The following is a 27,490-nucleotide window of genomic DNA, read 5'->3' on the forward strand; positions in this document are numbered from 1 at the left end:
TATTCCCACACTACTTTAGGACCCTTATTCCCACACTACTTTAGGACCCTTATCCCCACACTACTTTAGGACCCTTATCCCCACACTACTTTTTAGGACCCTTATTCCACACTACTTTAGGACCCTTATCCCCACACTACTTTAGGACCCTTATTCTACACTACTTTAGACCCTTTATTCCCCACACTACTTTAGGACCCTTATTCCCACACTACTTTAGGACCCTTATCCCCACACTACTTTAGGACCCTTATTCCCACACTACTTTAGGACCCTTATCCCCACACTACTTTAGGACCCTTATCCCCACACTACTTTAGGACCCTTATCCCCACACTACTTTAGGACCCTTATCCCACACTACTTTAGGACCCTTATCCCACACTACTTTAGGACCCTTATCCCACACTACTTTAGGACCCTTATTCCCACACACTACTTTAGGACCCTTATTCCCACACACTACTTTAGGACCCTTATCCCACACATCGTCAACTCCAGCATTACACCAAGCACAGACATCCATCATTATAAACACACACATTTGACTAACATTTGAATTCTTCATTTAATTTGCCATTCGATAATGTTACATCATCTTGAGGATATGGAAGTGTCTGGACAGAAACGTGGAAGAGAAGAGTAACAAACAAATGAACAGTCCATTGGAACTCTATTCCGTTCTCAGTGTGCAGGCAACATACAACGTTAATCATCTTAAATACTTCCGAATATGGATTAGTCAATGAGAATGAGAAGTCTATTTGAAAGAATCTCCCTTTTGATTTTAGGAGGTTGAATTATGTCTGGGTAGATACCTGGTTTCACATGGCCATTCACATGCTTCTGATAACAGACCAGACAGTGAGGTACAGGAAGGGTTGGTGATCTGGGTTAAACTAAGTACCAAGAAACAGAGGGGTGTGTGGGTCAAACTAAGGGCCTTGAGGAAGAGGGGTGTGTGGGTTAAGACCATTAATTACCAGATGTTTGGGTTCTGGCCTTGGTTGTGAAGAGTAAAGCCTCTCCTTTGTTACAAAGCTTGATTCAACGTGATGTAAATATGATCATGTAGTGCAGCGTTTCCCAAACTCTGCCTGCCCCCCCCGGACAGAGTTTGGGAAACGCTGATATTTGGTCACAGATCAAGTTTCTTTTTTTATTTATCCAGCATGTCTACAAAACTAAATGACTGAAACATCTGCAGTTATAATACAATCAGGTTCAGCAGTGGAGAGTGGGAGGGTCTTGGGTCATGTGACAGGGTAGTTACAGTGTGGGTGGCTTCAGCCCATACTTCCTGGCTACCTCAGTCTGGGCGTATGCTGCGTCACACAGTGAGTAGAGGTGGGCCATCTCCATCTCGGACTTGGCCAGGTTGATGGCCTTGTTGAACATGTCTATTGCCTTGTCCAGGTTGCCCCTGGGAGGGAGAGAGGGATGTTAATAAATTATTATTTTTTATGTGTTTTATACACTGTGGACAAAACATTAAGAACACCTTTCTAAATGATTTGCACCCGCCTCTGCCCTCAGAACAGCCTCCATTCATCAGGGCCATGGACTCTACAAGGTGAAAACGTTCCACAGAGATGCTGGGAACATGTTGACTCCAATGCTTCCCACAGTTGTGTCAAGTTGGCTTGGATGTCCTTTGGGTGGTGGACCATTGTTGCAACACACAGGAAACTGTTTTGCGTGGAAAAACCCAGCAGCGTTGCAGTTCTTGACACAAACCGGTGCGCTTGGCACCTACTAAAATACCCCATTCAAAGGCACTTATGCTTTGCCCATTCACCATCTGAATGACACACATACACAATCCATGTCTCAAGGCTTAAAAATCCTTCTTTAACCCGTTTCCTCCCCTTCATCTCGTGTCTCCTCCCCATTCATCTACGTGTCTCCTCCCCATTCATCTACGTGTCTCCTCCCCATTCATCTACGTGTCTCCTCCCCATTCATCTACGTGTCTCCTCCCCATTCATCTACGTGTCTCCTCCCCATTCATCTACGTGTCTCCTCCCCATTCATCTACGTGTCTCCTCCCCATTCATCTACGTGTCTCCTCCCCATTCATCTCGTGTCTCCTCCCCATTCATCTACGTGTCTCCTTCCCCATTCATCTACGTGTCTCCTCCCCTTCATCTACGTGTCTCCTCCCCTTCATCTACGTGTCTCCTCCCCTTCATCTACGTGTCTCCTCCCCTTCATCTTCACGTGTCTCCTCCCCTTCATCTACGTGTCTCCTCCCCTTCATCTACATGTCTCCCCCTTCATCTACATGTCTCCTCCCCTTCATCTACATGTCTCCTCCCCTTCATCTACATGTCTCCTCCCCTTCACCTACATGTCTCCTCCCCTTCACCTACATGTCTCCTCCCCTTCATCTACACTGATTGAAGTGAATTTAACAAGAGACATCAATAAGGGATCATAGCTTTCACCTGGTCAGTGTAATGTTTTGTCCACCCAGTGTATATTGTCTGACTTCACATTTAATGTGTATCAGCATATAAACCTAAACATCAGTTATTTCATGCCTTTTAAACCAAACTCCAAAGTGTGTTAAGTGTTTATTACTGGCCAATATTTTAAAAGTATTCAACTAACCTTTGAACTTCGATAGTTCCCATGGTTTCGTAGGCAAAGTCACATTTGTTGTCAATCTCGATGGCCTTGCTGATGAGGTCCAGGCCGAGGTCCAAGTCCTGCTTCCACTGGAGCTGCAACAACCTGAATACACCGAGAGGCATTGGCAACTGGCTGGGCACACACAGAACGTCTGGTGTAGTGTTGTCAGACTAACTCACCCCTTGTGGATGTATGTTGTAGTGTTGTCAGACTAACTCACCCCTTGTGGATGTATGTTGTAGTGTTGTCACCCCTTGTGGACGTCTGGTGTAGTGTTGTCAGACTAACTCACCCCTTGTGGACGTATGTTGTAGTGTTGTCAGACTAACTCACCCCTTGTGGATGTGTTGTAACTCACCCCTTGTTGTCAGACTAACTCACCCCTTGTGGACGTATGTTGTAGTGTTGTCAGACTAACTCACCCCTTGTGGATGTGTTGTAGTGTTGTCAGACTAACTCACCCCTTGTGGATGTATGTTGTAGTGTTGTCAGACTAACTCACCCCTTGTGGATGTATGTTGTAGTGTTGTCAGACTAACTCACCCCTTGTGGATGTATGTTGTAGTGTTGTCAGACTAACTCACCCCTTGTGGATGTATGTTGTAGTGTTGTCAGACTAACTCACCCCTTGTGGATGTATGTTGTAGTGTTGTCAGACTAACTCACCCCTGTGGATGGATGTTGTATGTTGTAGTGTTGTCAGACTAACTCACCCCTTGTGGTTGTCGTAACTCATGTGGATGTAGTGTTGTCAGACTAACTCACCCCTTGTGGATGTATGTTGTAGTGTTGTCAGACTAACTCACCCCTTGTGGATGTCTGTTGTAGTGTTGTCACCCCTCACCCTGTGGATGTATGTTGTAGTGTCAGACTAACTCACCCCTTGTGGACATATGTTGTAGTGTTGTCAGACTAACTCACCCCTTGTGGACGTATGTTGTAGTGTTGTCACCCCTTGTGGACGTATGTTGTAGTGTTGTCAGACTAACTCACCCCTTGTGGATGTATGTTGTAGTGTTGTCACCCCTTGTGGATGTATGTTGTAGTGTTGTCAGACTAACTCACCCCTTGTGGATGTATGTTGTAGTGTTGTCACCCCCTTGACTAACTGTTGTCACCCCTTGTGGATGTATGTTGTAGTGTCAGACTAACTCACCCCTTGTGGATGTATGTTGTAGTGTTGTCAGACTAACTCACCCCTTGTGGACGTATGTTGTCAGACTAACTCACCCCTTGTGGACATATGTTGTAGCGTTGTCAGGCTCCAGGTCAATACACTTGTTGTACATCTGATCTGCCTTGCCAAACTGCTGCTGGTCAGTCAACGCCTGAACAACACAGCGTCGCAGGAGAAACGGTTCAGGGTGATTCACATACTCAAGTTAGTTTTGAGACAACCAGACACAATGCAAGTGAGACGTGATGTTACGATAGTGTGCCAGACAGGCGAGACTTGCAGTATGCGTGCGAGACGTTTACCTGAGCGTACAGAGCGTACCCCTCGGCACACTTAGGGAACCTCCTGATGACGTCCTCAAAGCCGTCCATGGCCGTCTGCACCTGGGACTGGCTGTTGCCAGTGTACGCCTGTCTGTACTGGAGGGAAATTAGCACAAGAGACTCACAGACTAGCTGGTTAAACTTGAATCAACACACATTTAGTATACTCCATACTGCACCAACCCTAGAGAGCTATACTCCATACTGCACCAACCCTAGAGAGCTATACTCCATACTGCACCAACCTTAGAGAGCTATACTCCATACTGCACCAACCCTAGAGAGCTATACTCCATACTGCACCAACACTAGAGAGCTATACTCCATACTGCACCAACACTAGAGAGCTATACTCCATACTGCACCAACACTAGAGAGCTATACTCCATACTGCACCAACCCTAGAGAGCTATACTCCATACTGCACCAACCCTAGAGAGCTATACTCCATACTGCACCAACCTTAGAGAGCTATACTCCATACTGCACCAACCCTAGAGAGCTATACTCCATACTGCACCAACACTAGAGAGCTATACTCCATACTGCACCAACACTAGAGAGCTATACTCCATACTGCACCAACCCTAGAGAGCTATACTCCATACTGCACCAACCCTAGAGAGCTATACTCCATACTGCACCAACCCTAGAGAGCTATACTCCATACTGCACCAACACTAGAGAGCTATACTCCATACTGCACCAACACTAGAGAGCTATACTCCATACTGCACCAACCCTAGAGAGCTATACTCCATACTGCACCAACCCTAGAGAGCTATACTCCATACTGCACCAACCCTAGAGAGCTATACTCCATACGGCACCAACCTTAGAGCTATACTCCATACTGCACCAACCTTAGAGCTATACTCCATACTGCACCAACCCTAGAGAGCTATACTCCATACTGCACCAACCTTAGAGCTATACTCCATACTGCACCAACCCTAGAGCTATACTCCATACTGCACCAACCCTAGAGAGCTATACTCCATACTGCACCAACCCTAGAGAGCTATACTCCATACTGCACCAACCCTAGAGAGCTATACTCCATACTGCACCAACCCTAGAGAGCTGTACTCCATACTGCACCAACCCTAGAGAGCTATACTCCATACTGCACCAACCTTAGAGCTATACTCCATACTGCACCAACCCTAGAGAGCTATACTCCATACTGCACCAACCCTAGAGAGCTATACTCCATACTGCACCAACCCTAGAGAGCTGTACTCCATACTGCACCAACCCTAGAGAGCTATACTCCATACTGCCTAACACTGTGTAGTGTGTACTGTACAGTGGTGGTCTGGTGTCCACTCACCAGGGCGAAACATTTCTGAGCCTGTGCCAGAGCAGAGTCAGGTCTGAGCAGGATGCACTCATCAAAGTCTCCGACGGCCTCCTCCACCTGGTCCAGAAGGATCTTCAACTGAAGGGGAAACACGTCGTTGGGTCAACCAATGGCAACAAGCCTGACGTGACTTAATGGAACTTTATGATTGCAACATCGATATAGTCACAAATGGAACCCTTTTCTCCATTTAGTGCACTACCTTTGACCAGAGCCCTATGGGTAGTGCACTACTTTTGACCAGAGCCCTATGGGTAGTACACTACTTTTGACCAGAGCCCTATGGGTAGGGACATACTTTTGACCAGAGCCCTATGGGTAGTGCACTACTTTTGACCAGAGTCCTATGGGTAGTGCACTACTTTTGACCTGAGCCCTATGGGTAGCGCACTACTTTTGACCAGAGCCCTATGGGTAGCGCACTACTTTTGACCAGAGCCCTATGGGTAGGGAACTAAATAGGGTGCCATTTGGGCCATAAGGGATAGAGACAGCCCTACGGGTAGTGAGGGATAGTGATAGAGACAGCCCTACGGGTAGTGAGGGATAGTGATAGAGACAGCCCTATGGGTAGTGAGGGATAGTGATAGAGACAGCCCTATGCGTAGTGAGGGATAGTGATAGAGACAGCCCTACGGGTAGTGAGGGATAGTGATAGAGACAGCCCTATGCGTAGTGAGGGATAGTGATAGAGACAGCCCTATGGGTAGTGAGGGATAGTGATAGAGACAGCCCTATGGGTAGTGAGGGATAGTGATAGAGACAGCCCTATGCGTAGTGAGGGATAGTGATAGAGACAGCCCTACGGGTAGTGAGGGATGGAGATAGAGACAGCCCTATGGGTAGTGAGGGATAGTGATAGACAGCCCTATGGGTAGTGAGGGATAGTGATAGAGACAGCCCTACGGGTAGTGAGGGATAGTGATAGAGACAGCCCTATGGGTAGTGAGGATAGTGATAGAGACAGCCCTATGGGTAGTGAGGGATAGAGATAGAGACAGCCCTATGGGTAGTGAGGGATAGTGATAGAGACAGCCCTATGGGTAGTGAGGGATAGTGATAGAGACAGCCCTATGGGTAGTGAGGGATAGTGATAGAGACAGCCCTATGGGTAGTGAGGGATAGTGATAGAGACAGCCCTATGGGTAGTGAGGGATAGTGATAGAGACAGCCCTATGGGTAGTGAGGGATAGTGATAGAGACAGCCCTATGGGTAGTGAGGGATAGTGATAGAGACAGCCCTATGCGTAGTGAGGGATAGTGATAGAGACAGCCCTATGGGTAGTGAGGGATAGTGATAGAGACAGCCCTATGGGTAGTGAGGGATAGTGAGGGATAGTGAGGGATAGTGATAGAGACAGGACACGGGTTTCAGTGAGGGATAGTGAGGGGTAGTGATAGAGACAGCCCTACCTGTCCCCGGTGGTGGTAGACGTCTGCGTTGCGGGTTTCAGTGTCCCTCATCTCAGCGGCCATGTTGAAGTCCTGTGTTGACATCATAGGCTGCTGCTGCTGCATGTACATACTGCCACGCTTGATCAGAGCATTGGCCCTCTCAGCTGCAGTACCAGGACAGAGACAGGACAAACACAGGGTTTCAGTCAGAGCATTGGCCCTCAGCTGACAGTACCAGGACAGAGACAGGACAGAGACAGGGTTTCAGTCAGAGCATTGGCCCTCAGCTGCAGTACCAGGACAGAGACAGGACAAACACAGGGTTTCAGTCAGAGCATTGGCCCTCAGCTGCAGTACCAGGACAGAGACAGGACAGGGTTTCAGTCAGAGCATTGGCCCTCAGCTGCAGTACCAGGACAGAGACAGGACAGAGACAGGGTTTCAGTCAGAGCATTGGCCCTCAGCTGCAGTACCAGGACAGATTGGCCCTCAGCAGGACAGAGACAGGACAGAGACAGGGTTTCAGTCAGAGCATTGGCCCTCAGCTGCAGTACCAGGACAGAGACAGGACAGAGACAGGGTTTCAGTCAGAGCATTGGCCCTCAGCTGCAGTACCAGGACAGAGACAGGACAAACACAGGGTTTCAGTCAGAGCATTGGCCCTCAGCTGCAGTCAGCTGCAGTAGTCAGAGCATTGGACAGAGACAGGACAAACACAGGGTTTCAGTCAGAGCATTGGCCCTCAGCTGGCCCTCAGTACCAGGACAGAGACAGGACAGAGACAGGGTTTCAGTCAGAGCATTGGCCCTCAGCTGCAGTACCAGGACAGAGACAGGACAGAGACAGGGTTTCAGTCAGAGCATTGGCCCCTCAGCTGCAGTACCAGGACAGAGACAGGACAAACACAGGGTTTCAGTCAGAGCATTGGCCCTCAGCTCAGCTGCAGTACCAGGACAGAGACAGGACAGAGACAGGGTTTCAGTCAGAGCATTGGCCCTCAGCTGCAGTACCAGGACAGAGACAGGACAGGGTTTCAGTCAGAGCATTGGCCCTCAGCTGCAGTTTCACCAGGACAGAGACAGGACAGAGACAGGGTTTCAGTCAGAGCATTGGCCCTCAGCTGCAGTACCAGGACAGAGACAGGGTTTCAGTCAGAGCATTGGCCCTCAGCTGCAGTACCAGGACAGAGACAGGACAGGACAGACAGGGTTTCAGTCAGAGCATTGGCCCTCAGCTGCAGTACCAGGACAGAGACAGGACAGAGACAGGGTTTCAGTCAGAGCATTGGCCCCTCAGCTGCAGTACCAGGACAGAGACAGGGTTTCAGTCAGAGCATTGGCCCTCAGCTGCAGTACCAGGACAGAGACAGGGTTTCAGTCAGAGCATTGGCCCTCAGCTGCAGTACCAGGACAGAGACAGGACAGAGACAGGGTTTCAGTCAGAGCATTGGCCCAGTCAGCTTGGCCTCAGCAGTACCAGGACAGAGACAGGACAGACACAGGGTTTCAGTCAGAGCATTGGCCCTCAGCTGCAGTACCAGGACAGAGACAGGACAAACACAGGGTTTCAGTCAGAGCATTTTCAGCCCTCAGCTGCAGTACCAGGACAGAGACAGGACAAACACAGGGTTTCAGTCAGAGCATTGGCCCTCAGCTGCAGTACCAGGACAGAGACAGGACAGGGTTTCAGAGAGCAGGGCTTTCAGTTTCAGAGCATTGGCCCTCAGCTGCAGTACCAGGACAGCTGCAGACAGGACAGAGACAGGGTTTCAGTCAGAGCATTGGCCCTCAGCTGCAGTACCAGGACAGAGACAGGACAAACACAGGGTTTCAGTCAGAGCATTGGCCCTCAGCTGCAGTACCAGGACAGAGACAGGACAGAGACAAACACAGGGTTTCAGTCAGAGCATTGGCCCTCAGCTGCAGTACCAGGACAGAGACAGGGTTTCAGTCAGAGCATTGGCCCTCAGCTGCAGTACCAGGACAGAGACAGGACAGAGACAGGGTTTCAGTCAGAGCATTGGCCCTCAGCTGCAGTACCAGGACAGAGACAGGGTTTCAGTCAGAGCATTGGCCCTCAGCGGCAGTACCAGGACAGAGACAGGACAGAGACAGGGTTTCAGTCAGAGCATTGGCCCTCAGCTGCAGTACCAGGACAGAGACAGGACAGAGACAGGGTTTCAGTCAGAGCATTGGCCCTCAGCTGCAGTACCAGGACTGCAGACCAGGACAGGGTTTCAGTTTCAGAGCATTGGCCCTCAGCTGCAGTACCAGGACAGAGACAGGGTTTCAGTCAGAGCATTGGCCCTCAGCTGCAGTACCAGGACAGAGACAGGACAGAGACAGGGTTTCAGTCAGAGCATTGGCCCTCAGCTGCAGTACCAGGACAGAGACAGGACAGACACAGGGTTTCAGTCAGAGCATTGGCCCTCAGCTGCAGTACCAGGACAGAGACAGGGTTTCAGTCAGAGCATTGGCCCTCAGCTGCAGTACCAGGACAGAGACAGGACAAACACAGGGTTTCAGTCAGAGCATTGGCCCTCAGCTGCAGTACCAGGACAGAGACAGGACAAACACAGGGTTTCAGTCAGAGCATTGGCCCTCAGCTACAGTACCAGGACAGAGACAGGACAAACGCAGGGTTTCAGTCAGAGCATTGGCCCTCAGCTGCAGTACCAGGACAGAGACAGGACAAACACAGGGTTTCAGTCAGAGCATTGGCCCTCAGCTGCAGTACCAGTACCAGGACAGAGACAGGACAAACACAGGGTTTCAGTCAGAGCATTGGCCCTCAGCTGCAGTACCAGGACAGAGACAGGACAAACACAGGGTTTCAGCTCAGAGGACATTTCAGTCAGAGCCCCTCAGCTGCAGTAGGAGAGAGGGGGTTTCAGGACAGAGACAGGACAAACACAGGGTTTCAGTCAGAGCATTGGCCCTCAGCTGCAGTACCAGGACAGAGACAGGACAGAGACAGGGTTTCAGTCAGAGCATTGGCCCTCAGCTGCAGTACCAGGACAGAGACAGGACAAACACAGGGTTTCAGTCAGAGCATTGGCCCTCAGCTGCAGTACCAGGACAGAGACAGGACAAACACAGGGTTTCAGTCAGAGCATTGGCCCTCAGCTGCAGTACAGGACAGAGCACAGGCCCTCAGAGCATTGGCCCTCAGCTGCAGTACCAGGACAGGACAGAGACAGGGTTTCAGTCAGAGCATTGGCCCTCAGCTGCAGTACCAGGACAGAGACAGGACAGAACAGGGTTTCAGTCAGAGCATTGGCCCTCAGCTGCAGTACCAGGACAGAGACAGGGTTTCAGTCAGAGCATTGGCCCTCAGCTGCAGTACCAGGACAGGGTTTCAGTCAGAGCATTGGACCCTCCCTCAGCTGCAGTACCAGGACAGAGACAGGACAAACACAGGGAGACAGGGTTTCAGTCAGAGCATTGGCCCTCAGCTGCAGTACCAGGACAGAGACAGGACAAACACAGGGTTTCAGTCAGAGCATTGGCCCTCAGCTGCAGTACCAGGACAGAGACAGGACAAACACAGGGTTTCAGTCAGAGGACATTGGCCCTCAGCTGCAGTACCAGGACAGAGACAGGACAAACACAGGGTTTCAGTCAGAGCATTGGCCCTCAGCTGCAGTACCAGGACAGAGACAGGGTTTCAGTCAGAGCATTGGCCCTCAGCTGCAGTACCAGGACAGAGACAGGACAGAGACAGGGTTTCAGTCAGAGCATTGGCCCTCAGCTGCAGTACCAGGACAGAGACAGGGTTTCAGTCAGAGCATTGGCCCTCAGCTGCAGTACCAGGACAGAGACAGGGTTTCAGTCAGAGCATTGGCCCTCAGCTGCAGTACCAGGACAGAGACAGGACAAACACAGGGTTTCAGTCAGAGCATTGGCCCTCAGCTGCAGTACCAGGACAGAGACAGGACAAACACAGGGTTTCAGTCAGAGCATTGGCCCTCAGCTGCAGTACCAGGACAGAGACAGGGTTTCAGTCAGAGCATTGGCCCTCAGCTGCAGTACCAGGACAGATACAGGACAAACACAGGGTTTCAGTCAGAGCATTGGCCCTCAGCTGCAGTACCAGGACAGAGACAGGGTTTCAGTCAGAGCATTGGCCCTCAGCTGCAGTACCAGGACAGAGACAGGACAGAGACAGGGTTTCAGTCAGAGCATTGGCCCTCAGCTGCAGTACCAGGACAGAGACAGGGTTTCAGTCAGAGCATTGGCCCTCAGCTGCAGTACCAGGACAGAGACAGGGTTTCAGTCAGAGCACAGGGTTTCCAGGACAGAGACAGGGTTTCAGTCAGAGCATTGGCCCTCAGCTGCAGTACCAGGACAGAGACAGGACAAACACAGGGTTTCAGTCAGAGCATTGGCCCTCAGCTGCAGTACCAGGACAGAGACAGGACAAACACAGGGTTTCAGTCAGAGCATTGGCCCTCAGCTGCAGTACCAGGACAGAGACAGGGTTTCAGGACAGCACACCTCAGGGTTTCAGGACAGAGCATTGGCCCTCAGCTGCAGTACCAGGACAGAGACAGAGACAGGGTTTCAGTCAGAGCATTGGCCCTCAGCTGCAGTACCAGGACAGAGACAGGGTTTCAGGGTTTCAGAGCATTGGCCCTCAGCTGCAGTACCAGGACAGAGACAGGACAAACACAGGGTTTCAGTCAGAGCATTGGCCCTCAGCTGCAGTACCAGGACAGAGACAGGACAAACACAGGGTTTCAGTCAGAGCATTGGCCCTCAGCTGCAGTACCAGGACAGAGACAGGACAAACACAGGGTTTCAGGGAGCATTGGCCCTCAGCTGCAGTACCAGGACAGAGACAGGACAAACACAGGGTTTCAGCTGCATTGGCCCTACTGCAGGACAGAGACAGGACAAACACAGGGTTTCAGTCAGAGCATTGGCCCTCAGCTGCAGTACCAGGACAGAGACAGGACAAACACAGGGTTTCAGTCAGAGCATTGGCCCTCAGCTGCAGTACCAGGACAGAGACAGGACAAACACAGGGTTTCAGTCAGAGCATTGGCCCTCAGCTGCAGTACCAGGACAGAGACAGGACAGAGACAGGGTTTCAGTCAGAGCATTGGCCCTCAGCTGCAGTACCAGGACAGAGACAGGACAGAGACAGGGTTTCAGTCAGAGCATTGGCCCTCAGCTGCAGTACCAGGACAGAGACAGGACAAACACAGGGTTTCAGTCAGAGCATTGGCCCTCAGCTGCAGTACCAGGACAGAGACAGGACAAACACAGGGTTTCAGTCAGAGCATTGGCCCTCAGCTGCAGTACCAGGACAGAGACAGGACAAACACAGGGTTTCAGTCAGAGCATTGGCCCTCAGCTGCAGTACCAGGACAGAGACAGGGTTTCAGTCAGAGCATTGGCCCTCAGCTGCAGTACCAGGACAGAGACAGGACAGAGACAGGGTTTCAGTCAGAGCATTGGCCCTCAGCTGCAGTACCAGGACAGAGACAGGACAAACACAGGGTTTCAGTCAGAGCATTGGCCCTCAGCTGCAGTACCAGGACAGAGACAGGACAAACACAGGGTTTCAGTCAGAGCATTGGCCCTCAGCTGCAGTACCAAGACAGAGACAGGACAAACACAGGGTTTCAGTCAGAGCATTGGCCCTCAGCTGCAGTACCAGGACAGAGACAGGACAAACACAGGGTTTCAGTCAGAGCATTGGCCCTCAGCTGCAGTACCAGGACAGAGACAGGGTTTCAGTCAGAGCATTGGCCCTCAGCTGCAGTACCAGGACAGAGACAGGACAGAGACAGGGTTTCAGTCAGAGCATTGGCCCTCAGCTGCAGTGACAGGACAGAGACAGGACAGAGACAGGGTTTCAGTCAGAGCATTGGCCCTCAGCTGCAGTACCAGGACAGAGACAGGACAAACACAGGGTTTCAGTCAGAGCATTGGCCCTCAGCTGCAGTACCAAGACAGAGACAGGACAAACACAGGGTTTCAGTCAGAGCATTGGCCCTCAGCTGCAGTACCAGGACAGAGACAGGACAAACACAGGGTTTCAGTCAGAGCATTGGCCCTCAGCTGCAGTACCAGGACAGAGACAGGACAAACACAGGGTTTCAGTCAGAGCATTGGCCCTCAGCTGCAGTACCAGGGCTCTGACAGGGTTTCAGTCAGAGCATTGGCCCTCAGCTGCAGTACCAGGACAGAGACAGGACAAACACAGGGTGTATTGGACCTTCCTCGTGATCTCGAGGAAGACTATAGTCAACGGTGACAGTAGTGGCCACAGGCAGAACGTCACTGCCAGTTTCCACCGACTTCGCCACCCCATCGTAGCGGGTGAAGTACGGTTTCAACATGCTGACATGACACAGCCGTTTTCTTCCGGTGTGGCGGTAATGTCATCCAGATCACCAATTCCTTTTTAACTATGGGGTAAGGGCCTGAAAAGCGAGCTGCAACAGTGAGCCCAGAACGGGCGACAAAACAAAAACTGGGCCAATGCTCTGACTGAAACCCTGTCTCTGTCACTCACATCAAAAGTACTGATTGGGCTCTCCGTTCCTACGGATTGGGCTCTCCGTTCCTACGGATTGGGCTCTCCGTTCCTACTGATTGGGCTCTCCGTTCCTACGGATTGGGCTCTCCGTTCCTACTGATTGGGCTCTCCGTTCCTACTGATTGGGCTCTCCGTTCCTACTGATTGGGCTCTCCGTTCCTACTGATTGGGCTCTCCGTTCCTACTGATTGGGCTCTCCGTTCCTACTGATTGGGCTCTCCTGATTGGGCTCTACGTTCCTACTGATTGGGCTCTCCGTTCCTACTGATTGGGCTCTCCGTTCCTACTGATTGGGCTCTCCGTTCCTCACTAGATTGGGCTCTCCGTTCCTACTGATTGGGCTCTCCGTTCCTACGGATTGGGCTCTCCGTTCCTACGGATTGGGCTCTCCGTTCCTACTGATTGGGCTCTCCGTTCCTACTGATTGGGCTCTCCGTTCCTACGGATTGGGCTCTCCGTTCGTACGGATTGGGCTTTTCGTTCGTAACAAACGTAGACCTAATGAATGTATTTCATTTGACTGATTTCCTTCTATGAACTGTGAGTCAGTAAAACCTGAAAAACCCTACCTTGATGTTGGCGTCCTCCATGTTGATGACCCGGTCCAGGTCGGGCTGGGCGCCGGTGGCGTTGCCAATCAGGAGGTAGAAGGTTGCCCGTAGCAACAAGGCCTCAGCAGTGTACCGCCCCCAGACTCCACCTCCTTAGTGCACACTGATGATCTTATCTGATGATCTTATCATAACCAGAACTTCTGGACCTCCTCCATTAATGTACTGCTTGGCCTTCAGGTAACCAGAACTATGGACAGGACAGGTTAGAGGTTAGGACGGGGTTAATGTACTGCTTGGCCTTCAGGTAACCAGAACTATGGACAGGACAGGTTAGAGGTTAGGACGGGGTTAATGTACTGCTTGGCCTTCAGGTAACCAGAACTATGGACAGGACAGGTTAGAGGTTAGGACGGGGTTAATGTACTGCTTGGCCTTCAGGTAACCAGAACTATGGACAGGACAGAGGTTAGGACAGGGTTAATGTACTGCTTGGCCTTCAGGTAACCAGAACTATGGACAGGACAGAGGTCAGAGGTTAAGGACAGGGTTAATGTACTGCTTGGCCTTCAGGTAACCAGAACTATGGACAGGTTAGAGGTTAGGACGGGGTTAATGTACTGGTTGGCCTTCAGGTAACCAGAACTATGGACAGGACAGAGGTTAGGACAGGGTTAATGTACTGCTTGGCCTTCAGGTAACCAGAACTATGGACAGGATAGAGGTTAGAGGTTAAGGACAGGGTTAATGTACTGCTTGGCCTTCAGGTAACCAGAACTATGGACAGGACAGAGGTTAGGACAGGGTTAATGTACTGCTTGGCCTTCAGGTAACCAGAACTATGGACAGGACAGAGGTTAGGACAGGGTTAATGTACTGCTTGGCCTTCAGGTAACCAGAACTATGGACAGGATAGAGGTTAGAGGTTAAGGACAGGGTTAATGTACTGCTTGGCCTTCAGGTAACCACAACTATGGACAGGACAGAGGTTAGGACAGGGTTAATGTACTGGTTGGACTTCAGGTAACCAGAACTATGGACAGGACAGAGGTTAGAGGTTAAGGACAGGGTTGACATATTAGGATCTTTCAAAATGTATCTTTCCTCAATTCCTATCAATCCTCACCTTCTCAAAACCCATTGGGCAAAAAGGCCTGAGGGGAGGGACTAGTAGTTAGGCAGGCCTTTTCATCCAGAGCCAACATACGGAAAGTGACATCACACAGTGACTTCTGACCTTTCTGTGACCTCTGCGGCCTCGCCTTCGTTGTCCTTGTCCTCGTCCTTCTTCTCGCCCTTCTGGAGCGGCTGGGAGATAATGTCATCGGTGAAGGAGCTGAAGTAGGACTTGATGAACTGAGGAGAAGGCATCAGGGGGTCACGGTTCTGGAGAGAGAGATGGAAATAGAAGGAGAGACTTGTACTGCTTTCAAAGTATTTACGGTATTTTGCTTAAAAAATATATATAAATATATATCGAGGCCATTGTTTATATGACCCCCTTACGAACAGGCCCACCTTTTTGCCATCCGGTGCGCATGCCGGGGATGAGTAGTAGTAGTGGATGTGGTTGGCTGTCTTATTTTAATAAATCCATTGAGAAAATACACCATCAAAAATGAATCCATTATTAATTCATTTAGGCAAGAATGATATTTTTTTTTTAGATGTATTTTCAAAAGACCAGAACAGAATATTTTTTGTTGAATTGGGCCGATGTTACGGGTCTGTGCAGACATCGCTACGCCATCCAAATGAAATCAATAGTTAGTTACCTTGTTCATGAAACAGACAGGACACACCAACCCGATCACAGTCAACATGCATATATTGTATAGTAAGAATATAATGGAACATAACAGAATAAAATACATGAAATATTCTTTCCACACAACTTGTGTCATATAAAAAAGTGATATTTAGAAACAGAGCCCAAGCCCAAGCCCATGCCACGTTACCCCATGCTTCGTTACCCCCATGCTTCGTTATCCACGTTACCCCCATGCTTATCCCACGTTACCCCCATGCTTCGTTATCCACGTTACCCCCATGCTTCGTTACCCCCATGCTTCGTTATCCACGTTACCCCCATGCTTATCGTTACCCCCATCCTTTATCACGTTACCCCCATGCTTATCCATTACCCCCATGCTTCGTTATCCACGTTACCCCATGCTTCGTTATCCACGTTACCCCCATGCTTCGTTATCCACGTTACCCCCATGCTTCGTTATCCACGTTACCCCATGCTTCGTTATCCACGTTACCCCCATGCTTCGTTATCCACGTTACCCCATGCTTCGTTATCCACGTTACCCCCATGCTTCGTTATCCACACCTTACCCCCATGCTTCGTTACCCCCCCCCGTGCTTCGTTATCCACGTTACCCCCATGCTTCGTTACCCCCCCACTCTGCATTTCCACGTTACCCCCATGCTTCGTTATCCACGTTACCTCTTTCCTACCCCATGTTATCCCTACCCCCACTTCGTTACCCCCATGCTTCGTTATCCACGTTACCCCATGCTTTGTTATCCGTTCCACCTCTTTCCTACCCCCACTCTGCGCGGTGTTATCCACGTTCCATCTCTTTCCTACCCCCACTCTGCTTCGTTATCACTTCCATCTCTTTCCTACCCCCACTCTGCGTTATCCCGTTCCATCTCTTTCCTACCCCCACTCTGCTTCGTTATCCACGTTCCACCTCTTTCCTACCCCCACTCTGCTTCGTTATCCACGTTCCACCTCTTTCCTACCCCCACTCTGCTTCGTTATCCGCGTTCCACCTCTTTCCTACCCCCACTCTGCTTCGTTATCCGCGTTCCACCTCTTTCCTACCCCCACTCTGCTTCGTTATCCCGTTCCATCTCTTTCCTACCCCCACTCTGCTTCGTTATCCGTTCCACCTCTTTCCTACCCCCACTCTGCTTCGTTATCCCGTTCCATCCTTTCCTACCCCCACTCTGCTTCGTTATCCCGTTCCACCTCTTTCCTACCCCCACTCTGCTTCGTTATCCGCGTTCCACTCTTTCCTACCCCCACTCTGCTTCGTTATCCGCGTTCCACCTCTTTCCTACCCCCACTCTGCTTCGTTATCCACGTTCATCATTTCCAAATACCCCCACTCTGCTTCGTTATCCACGTTTCACCTCTTTCCTACCCCCCACTCTGCTTCGTTCACCTCTTTCCGCCTTCCATCTCTTTCCTACCCTACCCACTCTGATTTTATCCGGCAACACCTTTCCTACCCCCACTAAATGTTTCTTATCCACGTTTCACCTCTTTCCTATCCCCACTAGGGTCTTACCTTCATCATGATACAAATAGAAAATATTAATCCTATTTTCAGAAGCATGTCTCGTTCATATTTCACAACCTCCGTGGGCTTTTGGAGTTGCCTTTACAGGATCTAGCAAAATAATAGCCCTACACTTGATTTGGGCAACATTCTATCATCCTAAATGTTTCTGATCAGTACTAGATTAGCTATTCCACCTACACTTATTTGCCCAGACAGAAACCAATTAACCAAATGGCCTATACAGACAGAGATTCAGTGAACCAAAATCCAAAAAAGTCAGAGGCTTGTGGTAGGGAGTAGGTCTGGGCTACTAAGTGACCGGTAGGGAGTAGGTCTAGGCTACTAAGTGACCGGTAGGGAGTAGGTCTAGGCTACTAAGTGACCGGTAGGGAGTAGGCCTGGGCTACTAAGTGACCGGTAGGGAGTAGGTCTGGGCTACTAAGTGACCGGTAGGGAGTAGGCCTGGGCTACTAAGTGACCGGTAGGGAGTAGGTCTAGGCTACTAAGTGACCCTGGTAGGGAGTAGGTCTAGGCTACTAAGTGACCGGTAGGGAGTAGGTCCTGGGCTACTAAGTGACCGGTAGGGAGTAGGTCTACTAAGGACTACTAAGTGACCGGTAGGGAGTAGGTCTGGGCTACTAAGTGGTCTACTACTAAGGACCGGTAGGGAGTAGGTCTAGGCTACTAAGTGACCGGTAGGGAGTAGGTCTAGGCTACTAAGTGACCGGTAGGGAGTAGGTCTAGGCTACTAAGTGACCGGTAGGGAGGTCTGGGTCTAGGCTACTACTAGTGACCGGTAGGGAGTAGGTCTAGGCTACTAAGTGACCGGTAGGGAGTAGGTCTAGGCTACTAAGTGACCGGTAGGGAGTAGGTCTAGGCTACTAAGTGACCGGTAGGGAGTAGGTCTAGGCTACTAAGTGACCGGTAGGGAGTAGGTCTAGGCTACTAAGTGACCGGTAGGGAGTAGGTCTGGGCTACTAAGTGACCGGTAGGGAGTAGGTCTGGGCTACTAAGTGACCGGTAGGGAGTAGGTCTGGGCTACTAAGTGACCGGTAGGGGCTAGTAGGTAGGGTCTGGGCTACTAAGACCGGTAGGGAGTCTGGGCTACTAAGTGACCGGTAGGGAGTAGGTCTGGGCTACTAAGTGACCGGTAGGGAGTAGGTCTAGGCTACTAAGTGACCGGTAGGGAGTAGGTCTGGGCTACTAAGTGACCGGTAGGGAGTAGGCCTGGGCTACTAAGTGACCGGTAGGGAGTAGGCCTGGGCTACTAAGTGACCGGTAGGGAGGCCTGGGCTACTAAGTGACCGGTAGGGAGTAGGCCTGGGCTACTAAGTGACCGGTAGGGAGTAGGCCTGGGCTACTAAGTGACCGGTAGGGAGTAGGTCTGGGCTACTAAGTGACCGGTAGGGAGTAGGCCTGGGCTACTAAGTGACCGGTAGGGAGTAGGTCTAGGCTACTAAGTGACCGGTAGGGAGTAGGTCTATTTAGTACAGTTGAACCTGTGATTCATCTGTGCATTACCACTGTCAGGCTTAGTGTTTGGTATTGGTGCATTACCACTAAGCCCGACAGTGATAATGCACCAAAATTCAATTAAACTCCAAAAAAAAGAAACGTCCCTTTTCCAGGACCCTTAATTTGTAAAAATCCAAATAACTTCACAGACCTTCATTGTAAAGGGTTTAATCACTGTTTCCCATGCTTGTTCAATGAACCATAAACAATTAATGAACCATAAACAATTAATGAACATGCACCTGTGGAACGGTCGTTAAGACACTAACAGTTTACAGACGGTAGGCAATTAAGGTCACAGTTATGAAAACGTAGGACACTAAAGAGGCCTTTCTATTGACTCTGAAAAACACCAAAAGAAAGATGCCCAGGGTCTCTGCTCATCTGCGCGAACGTGCCTTAGGCATGCTGCAAGGAGGCATGAGGACTGCAGATGTGGCCAATGTCCGTACTGTGAGACGCCTAAGACAGCGCTACAGGGAGACAGGACGGACAGCTGATCGTCCTCACAGTGGCAGACCACGTGTAACAACACCTGCACAGGATCGGTACATCCGAACATCACACCAGCGGGACAGGTACAGGATGGCAACAACAACTGCCCGAGTTACACCAGGAACACACAATCCCTCCATCAATGCTCAGACTCTCCGCAATAGGCTGAGAGAGGCTGGACTGAGGGCTTGTAGGCCTGTTGTAAGGCAGGTTCTCACCAGACATCACCGGCAACAACGTCGCCTATGGGCACAAACCCACCGTTGCTGGACCAGACAGGACTGGCAAAAAGTGCTCTTCACTGACGAGTCGTGGTTGTCTCACCAGGGGTGATGGTCAGATTTGCATTTATCATCGAGGGAATGAGCGTTACACCGAGGCCTGTACTCTGGAGTGCGATCGATTTGGAGGTGGAGGGTCCGTCATGGTCTGGGGCGGTGTGTCACAGCATCATCAGACTGAGCTTGTTGTCATTGCAGGCAATCTCAACGCTGTGCGTTACAGGGAAGACATCCTCCTCCCTCATGCGGTACCCTTCCTGCAGGCTCATCCTGACATGACCCTCCAGCATGACAATGCCACCAGCCATACTGCTCGTTCTGAGCGTGATTTCCTGCAAGACAGGAATGTCAGTGTTCTGCCATGGCTAGCATTGAGCCCGGATCTCAATCCCATTTAGCATGTCTGGGACCTGTTGGATCGGAGGTTGAGGGCTAGGGTCGTTCCCCGCAGAAATGTCCAGGAACTTGCAGGTACCTTGGTGGAAGAGTGGGGTAACATCTCACAGAAGGAACTGGCAAATATGGTGCAGGAGGAGATGCATTGCAGTATTTAATGCAGCTGGTGGCCACACCAGATACTGACTGTTACTTTTGATTTTGACACCCCCCCCCCTTTGTTCAGGGACACATTATTCAATTTCTGTTAGTCACATGTCTGTGGAACTTGTTCAGTTTATGTCTCAGTTGTTGAATCATATGTTCATACAAATATTTACACATGTTAAGTTTGCTGAAAATAAACGCAGTTGACAGAGAGATGACACTTCTTTTTTTTTTTTGCTGAGTTTAGTTGTAATCAAACAGCATCCAAGTTCAGTAAGGAGCAGCAGGAGAGCTGGGACATCCTCTCACCTTGTATTTGTCTTTGGCCTTCTCCTTCCCCAGCAGTTTGAGGACTTTGTCTGCTAGCAGCATACTCTGCTGGTTCTGGAAGGCCTCCAGGATACACACCGCCGTCACATCTACAGGAACAGGAGGGGGGATATATGGGGGTTCTCTTGTTATCTACAGGAACAGGAGGGGGGGGATATATGGGGGTTCCCTTGTTATCTACAGGAACAGGAGGGGGATATATGGGGGTTCCCTTGTTATCTACAGGAACAGGAGGGGGATATATGGGGGTTCCTTGTTATCTACAGGAACAGGAGGGGGTATTTGGGGGTTCCCTTGTTATCTACAGGAACAGGAGGAGGGGGGGATATATGGGGTTCCCTTGTCATCTACAGCAACAGGAGGGGGGGAATATATGGGGTTCCCTTGTCATCTACAGGAACAGGAGGGGGGGGGAGGGGGGTGGATGGGGTTCCCTTGTCATCTACAGGAACAGGAGGGGGATATATGGGGGTTCCCTTGTTATCTACAGGAACAGGAGGGGGATATATGGGGGTTCCTTGTTATCTACAGGAACAGGAGGGGGGATATATGGGGGTTCCCTTGTCATCTACAGGAACAGGAGGGGGATATATGGGGTTCCCTTGTCATCTACAGGAACAGGAGGGGGATATATGGGGGTTCCTTGTCATCTACAAGAACAGGAGGGGGGTATATGGGGGTTCTCTTGTTATCTACAGGAACAGGAGGGGGGGTATATGGGGGTTCCCTTGTCATCTACAGGAACAGGAGGGGGGTATTTGGGGGTTCCCTTGTTATCTACAGGAACAGGAGGGGGGATATATGGGGGTTCCCTTGTCATCTACAGGAACAGGAGGGGGATATATGGGGGTTCCCTTGTCATCTACAGGAACAGGAGGGGGATATATGGGGTTCCCTTGTTATCTACAGGAACAGGAGGGGGATATATGGGGGTTCCCTTGTCATCTACAGGAACAGGAGGGGGGGATATATGGGGTTCCCTTGTCATCTACAGGAACAGGAGGGGGATATATGGGGGTTCCCTTGTCATCTACAGGAACAGGAGGGGGGAACAGGAGGGGATATATGGGGTTCCCTTGTCATCTACAGGAACAGGAGGGGGGTATATGGGGTTCCCTTGTCATCTACAGGAACAGGGGGGGATATATGGGGGTTCCCTTGTCATCTACAGGAACAGGAGGGGGGATATATGGGGTTCCCTTGTCATCTACAGGAACAGGAGGGGGATATATGGGGGTTCCCTTGTCATCTACAGGAACAGGAGGGGGATATTTGGGGGTTCCCTTGTCATCTACAGGAACAGGAGGGGGGATATATGGGGGTTCCCTTGTTATCTACAGGAACAGGAGGGGGATATATGGGGGTTCCTTGTTATCTACAAGAACTGGGGGGAATATGGGGGTTCCTTGTCATCTACAGGAACTGAATAGGATATACCTATCCTCCAGGCCTTCCTCCTTGTTCCAGTGTGTGTGTGAGAGTCTACATTCAATGTAGTTCTTGTTGTCCAGTGTGTGTGTGTGTGTGTGTGTCTACCATGTAGTTCTTGTTGTCTAGTGTGTGTATGTGTGTGTGTGCACCTTCCAGGCACTCCTTCTTGTTGTCTAGTGTGTGTGTGTGTGTGTGTGTGTGTGTGTGTCTGTCTGTCTGTGTCTGTATGTCTACCATGTAGTTCTTGTTGTCCAGTGTGTGTGTGTGTGTGTGTGTGTGTGTGCACCTTCCAGGCACTCCTTCTTGTTGTCCAGTCTCTCCAGGGCCTTGGCCCTCCTGAACAGGGCCTTGATGTAGCGTGGGTTCATCTCTACAGCCTGGGTACAGTCCTGCACCACCTCTGTCCACATCATCTGCAAACAGAAACCCAAACCCTGGATACAGCACCACATGAAACCCAAACCCTGGGTACAGCACCACATGAAACCCAAACCCTGGGTACAGCACAACATGAAACCCAAACCCTGGGTACAGCACAACATGAAATCCAAACCCTGGGTACAGCACAACATGAAATCCAAACCCTGGGTACAGCACAACATGAAACCCAAACCCTGGGTACAGCACAACATGAAATCCAAACCCTGGGTAGTCCTGCACCACCTCTGTCCACTTCGCCTAGAGGTGACAACCAATGTTGTTAATGTTAACACGAGGACACACTAGTTGTCCAGAAGATGGGCTCATTGTAATGGCTGGTATGGAATTAATGAAACAGCATTCCATTCCAGCTAGTATTATGAGCTGTCCTCCCCTCACCAGCCTCCACTGCTATAAACCCACATGAAAACATACAGAGCAACATAATGGTTTCCATGGTGATAGTTGTCACTAACCTGCTGTTCGTAGGCAGCAGCTCTGTTCTGGTAGAAGGTGGACAGGTCTGTCTGGTTGTCTCTAGGACACAGACCGATGGCCTCTGTGTAACACTGGATGGCCTGCTCATACTTCCCAGCTTTGAAGTACTTGTTACCCTTGTTCTTAGCACCCTGGGCCCGGTCCAGAGGACTCTACAGGATGGAAGGGAGGAGACAGAGTTAGTAGCATCCTGGGCCCGGTCCAGAGGACTCTACAGGATGGAAGGGAGGGAGACAGAGTTAGTAGCACCCTGGGCCCGGTCCAGAGGACTCTGCAGGATGGAAGGGAGAGTTAGTGGCACCCTGGGCCCGGTCCAGAGGACTCTACATGATGGAAGGGAGGGAGACAGAGTTAGTAGCACCCTGGGCCCGGTCCAGAGGACTCTGCAGGATGGAAGGGAGAGTTAGTGGCACCCTGGGCCCGGTCCAGAGGACTCTACATGATGGAAGGGAGAGTTAGTGGCACCCTGGGCCCGGTCCAGAGGACTCTACATGATGGAAGGGAGAGTTAGTGGCACCCTGGGCCCGGTCCAGAGGACTCTACAGGATGGAAGGGAGAGTTAGTAGCACCCTGGGCCCGGTCCAGAGGACTCTACAGGATGGAAGGGAGAGTTAGTAGCACCCTGGGCCCGGTCCAGAGGACTCTACAGGATGGAAGGGAGGGAGACAGAGTTAGTGGCACCCTGGGTCAAGGGTGAACAAGGAGTAATTGAAAATAATAAACACAGCTCCAACTAGGTTGGAGTGGGGGAAGAGAGGAATGCATTTGTGTGCCTAACGAAAACAAAGAGGGTCCTTAACCTATGTTTGAACCAACCCAGCTATAACTCTGGTGAGATAGGACAGGGAGTACCCCTCCAGGTTTCCTTTATCTTGGGGGGAATGGAACTGTCAGTTGGGTAGTGATCAACTGTGGTGAGAATTGTAGAGAAGTAGCCGATGCCACATTTTTATGGCGATACATCAGTGCAAAAGTGGGGAGAACCGTCACAAAGCCTGTGTCTGATGGTTGATTTTGGAGAACGTTCGCAATTTCGGTTGTTTTTTCGCTAATGGCATAATTAGGGTTGGTATCACTGCTGAGGTCAGAGATCAATCCTTTTATGGGTGGAGGTTCACTATTTAGCAGAGGAGTGGTGACCACCTTTGATAGCTTGCACATTATTAGAAACATTTAGAGGAAAAATTTTCCTATTTTCTTTCAAAGTTTGGGTTTGGAATTCATTGGAAGCTGCAAAGACACGTTTAATCTATTTATAGATGTTGACGAACTATCAGTACTGTACCAGTAATGTGGAAGTTGGACGTGAATGAATTTGCAAAAGCAAATTTAATTAATGAATCAATGCCAATGATTAATCCTACCTGGGTAGGCTATCTGGGTATTAAACTTTAATTAACCTGAGAAGTTTCTTCATCTAGGTTAATATGAGAAGTTTAAAAGTGTCTCATTTGATTGGAAGAACATTCAGTTATGTTCAACAATTTAACTTATTAAAAATTGAATGAGACGATAATGCATACAATCTCCATTGATTGGATATCATAAGTGTAAACAGTAGATCAAATGTTGGGAACATTCAACACTGTGGTGCACTTCTCCCTAAGGGGGCGGTGCTTCTGTCAGTACTGGATTACTGAATGGTTTTGCAAAAAACACATTTTACTGATTGATCAATTTAATGATAAATCAGACCTGTATAGGCTATTTGGGAATGAAACTTGAATTAACCTGAGAAGTTGCTTCATCTAGGTTAGTTTGGAAATGTCTTGTTTAGAAAACTCATCAATTTGGATATTATTTAAAATATCTATTTCAGAATGTAAATTGCCAGGTTTACAGTTATTAGTTCAATTGGATAAGACATTGATATCCGTCTGGATATCATAAGTAATGACTTGAGTGTGACCTGAATAACTCTTCATGAACGAATATAGTAGGCACCAGTCAGCGGTCAATGATTTCACACGCTGAACTACCTGGGGCGGAACTTCCGTTCCGCAAGGCGGAGGAGTTTCAACGTAGCACAAGAAAACCAAATGGCATTTTCCCTTGTTAGCTTTAGCATGCAAGCTAAACCCTCCTTTGTGCCTGAAAAAGCAGCACATAGGATTCCCTTGGCAACGGAAAGGTTTTACTTATAACGTATTATGTTCAAACCCTTTTCGTCGTTTTTTGACAATGTTTTAACCGGAAAAACGCGGCAACAACGAAATGCGCCTTGGTCTACTCGCGAGAGAGACCGAGATATATATCGCTGGTCAAGCTTACATCACCCGATCGGCTGGCTCTTTGTCCTCACTCGAGAAATTAATAATTACCGAGCCTAACCGCGTCTGAAACGCGTTTGGCCAAACGCTCTATTTCTCAGATTTCTATAATTATCTTATTCGGCCCTCATACAGAAATGTATTCGCTTACATTACCCACTGACTACATCAGAGAACAACACGGAGGCAAGGAATCCTCAGCACACACACACAATAATGCTCGTCTACCACTCCAAAAAATGTGTACGATAAACGTGGTATATTATGTAATATGCCATTCAGGCTGAATCAAAATGAAAGCGTCATTCTATTTTAGATTCCTATCAGGGGGCTCCAATTATGTTGTGTCTTTGGCTATGCCGGATTAAGTGATATGACATGCTATTCTATAAAATAATTTATCCGTAATTAATATCACCTGATTGAGCTAATCATGTAAATGTAATGAACTAGAGAGTCGGGGCACCACAAAATAATATTTATAGAGCTGTTATCTTCCGAATAAACTCTTAAAGACCTAGTAATGTTTTACATCAATAGCAGTCAATATCAATCGTCATCTTAATTCAGTTTCATCTGAAAGTTGTAAATTCTTGGTTATCTGCACGAACTCTGGCTAACAATTTGAATCAGCAATACAAAATTGGGTTTAATTATTTATTTACTAAATACCTAACTAATCACACAGATTTACACATACACAGAATGAATCATAACTTGATTACAAATTACGTCATAAAGGAAAACGTCCCTTGTGGGTGGAACAGATATGACAGCTTGTTACACAAAGGAAAAGGGCTGGGTTTGAGTGAAAGAGCGGGAAGACTGAGGGACACAGGGAGAAGCTGTGTTATCGTAAATACAGTATCTGCTGCATTCTAAATTACCGCCCATTTGGAAAAGGAAAATGCAATAAATATTTACTCTGAGCTGCGCTTCGGTAGGTTGGTGGTAGATGGAAGGCCGTGTTGCCAAACGGAGTCCTTTGAAGAATGTCTCTGGTGGTCAATTGGATACGATGTAGTAACGTCATTGTGTGATAGACGGGATACTCTGTCTGTTCCTTCCTAACACTCGTTGCATCTGCTGTTTCTAACTCAACGGCTAGGAGGTTTCACTTCTGTAGTGAATAAGAGTTCAAAGTTCATACCATTCGCAACCAAAGCTCACGCTGATGTTGGCTTCGTTCTGTAGTTATTATCTGAACCATTCTGACATTGGACCGTCGTCCTACATCCTCGGAACAGGAAGTTATATTGTCGTCAAGGGCTTATATAGGAAGGGAGAGGAGGGCGTGTTTGAAAAGCTTTATAGCCCATGTCCCTTCACAGGGGCGGGCCACTGATTGAGCAGAGCCCTCTCTTATGAAAACCCAAATCTCACTTTTTAGAAGCTAAAATCACATTTCATCCCATCACAAATAATTTAATATTCAAACATTTAAATTGAACAACAATTCCATGTGAATCCGATAACTCTGATGTGTAGACTTTCCACTGTAGAGTTTATGTCATCCTATCATTGATGAGAATGTCTCAGATGACAACCGAACTGACATCATATTCATTAAGTACCACCGCATATGTTCCATTGGTCGGATTACCAGAATATAGTTAATTTCCCCCCACCTTCTGATGTTCCCAGAATCTCTATGTTAACCAAGGGGTTTGCAAATGTAACCTCAGTTGGGTAGAGAGAGGGAAAAGGGGGAAAGAGGTATTTATGACTGTCATAAACATACCCCCCAGGCCAACATCATGACACATCCATCCAGCCAGACTGTCCCCCTACTCCATCCCTAACCATCCAGCCTGACTGTCCCCCTACTCCATCCCTAACCATCCATCCAGCCAGACTGTCCCCCTACTCCATCCTAACCATCCATCCAGCCAGACTGTCCCCCTACTGCATCCTAACCATCCATCCATCCTGACTGTCCCCCTACTCCATCCCTAACCATCCATCCAGCCAGACTGTCCCCCTACTCCATCCCTAACCATCCATCCAGGCTGTCCCCCTACTCCATCCCTAACCATCCATCCTGACTGTCCCCCTACTCCATCCCTAACCATCCAGCCAGACTGTCCCCCTACTCCATCCATCCAGCCAGACTGTCCCCCTACTCCATCCCTAACCATCCAGCCTGACTGTCCCCCTACTCCATCCTAACCATCCAGCCTGACTGTCCCCCTACTGCATCCTAACCATCCATCCAGCCAGACTGTCCCCCTACTCCATCACTAACCATCCAGCCAGACTGTCCCCTACTCCATCCATCCAGCCAGACTGTCCCCTACTCCATCCTAACCATCCATCCAGCCAGACTGTCCCCTACTCCATCCCTAACCATCCAGCCAGACTGTCCCCCTACTCCATCCATCCAGCCAGACTGTCCCCCTACTCCATCCTAACC

General features: G+C 49.4%; 1 protein-coding gene across 1 annotated transcript in view; it reads right to left on the bottom strand.

Moving 5' to 3' along the window:
• Positions 1–549: 549 nt before the first annotated feature.
• The window catches only part of LOC115126995 (mitochondrial import receptor subunit TOM70-like), a 38,335-nt gene continuing 11,394 nt past the window's right edge, over positions 550–27,490 (bottom strand). Inside the window, 13 exon segments of the mRNA XM_065009394.1 lie at positions 550–1,423; positions 2,614–2,736; positions 3,865–3,962; positions 4,114–4,230; positions 5,468–5,575; positions 6,911–7,049; positions 14,006–14,126; positions 14,129–14,163; positions 14,390–14,443; positions 15,230–15,378; positions 20,438–20,547; positions 22,176–22,302; positions 22,786–22,959. Coding sequence (XP_064865466.1) covers positions 1,270–1,423; positions 2,614–2,736; positions 3,865–3,962; positions 4,114–4,230; positions 5,468–5,575; positions 6,911–7,049; positions 14,006–14,126; positions 14,129–14,163; positions 14,390–14,443; positions 15,230–15,378; positions 20,438–20,547; positions 22,176–22,302; positions 22,786–22,959 — 1,509 coding nt within the window. The 3' untranslated portion in view covers positions 550–1,269.

Source organism: Oncorhynchus nerka, linkage group LG24 (genome assembly GCF_034236695.1).
Source record: "Oncorhynchus nerka isolate Pitt River linkage group LG24, Oner_Uvic_2.0, whole genome shotgun sequence".
Taxonomy (NCBI): Eukaryota; Metazoa; Chordata; class Actinopteri; order Salmoniformes; family Salmonidae; genus Oncorhynchus; species Oncorhynchus nerka.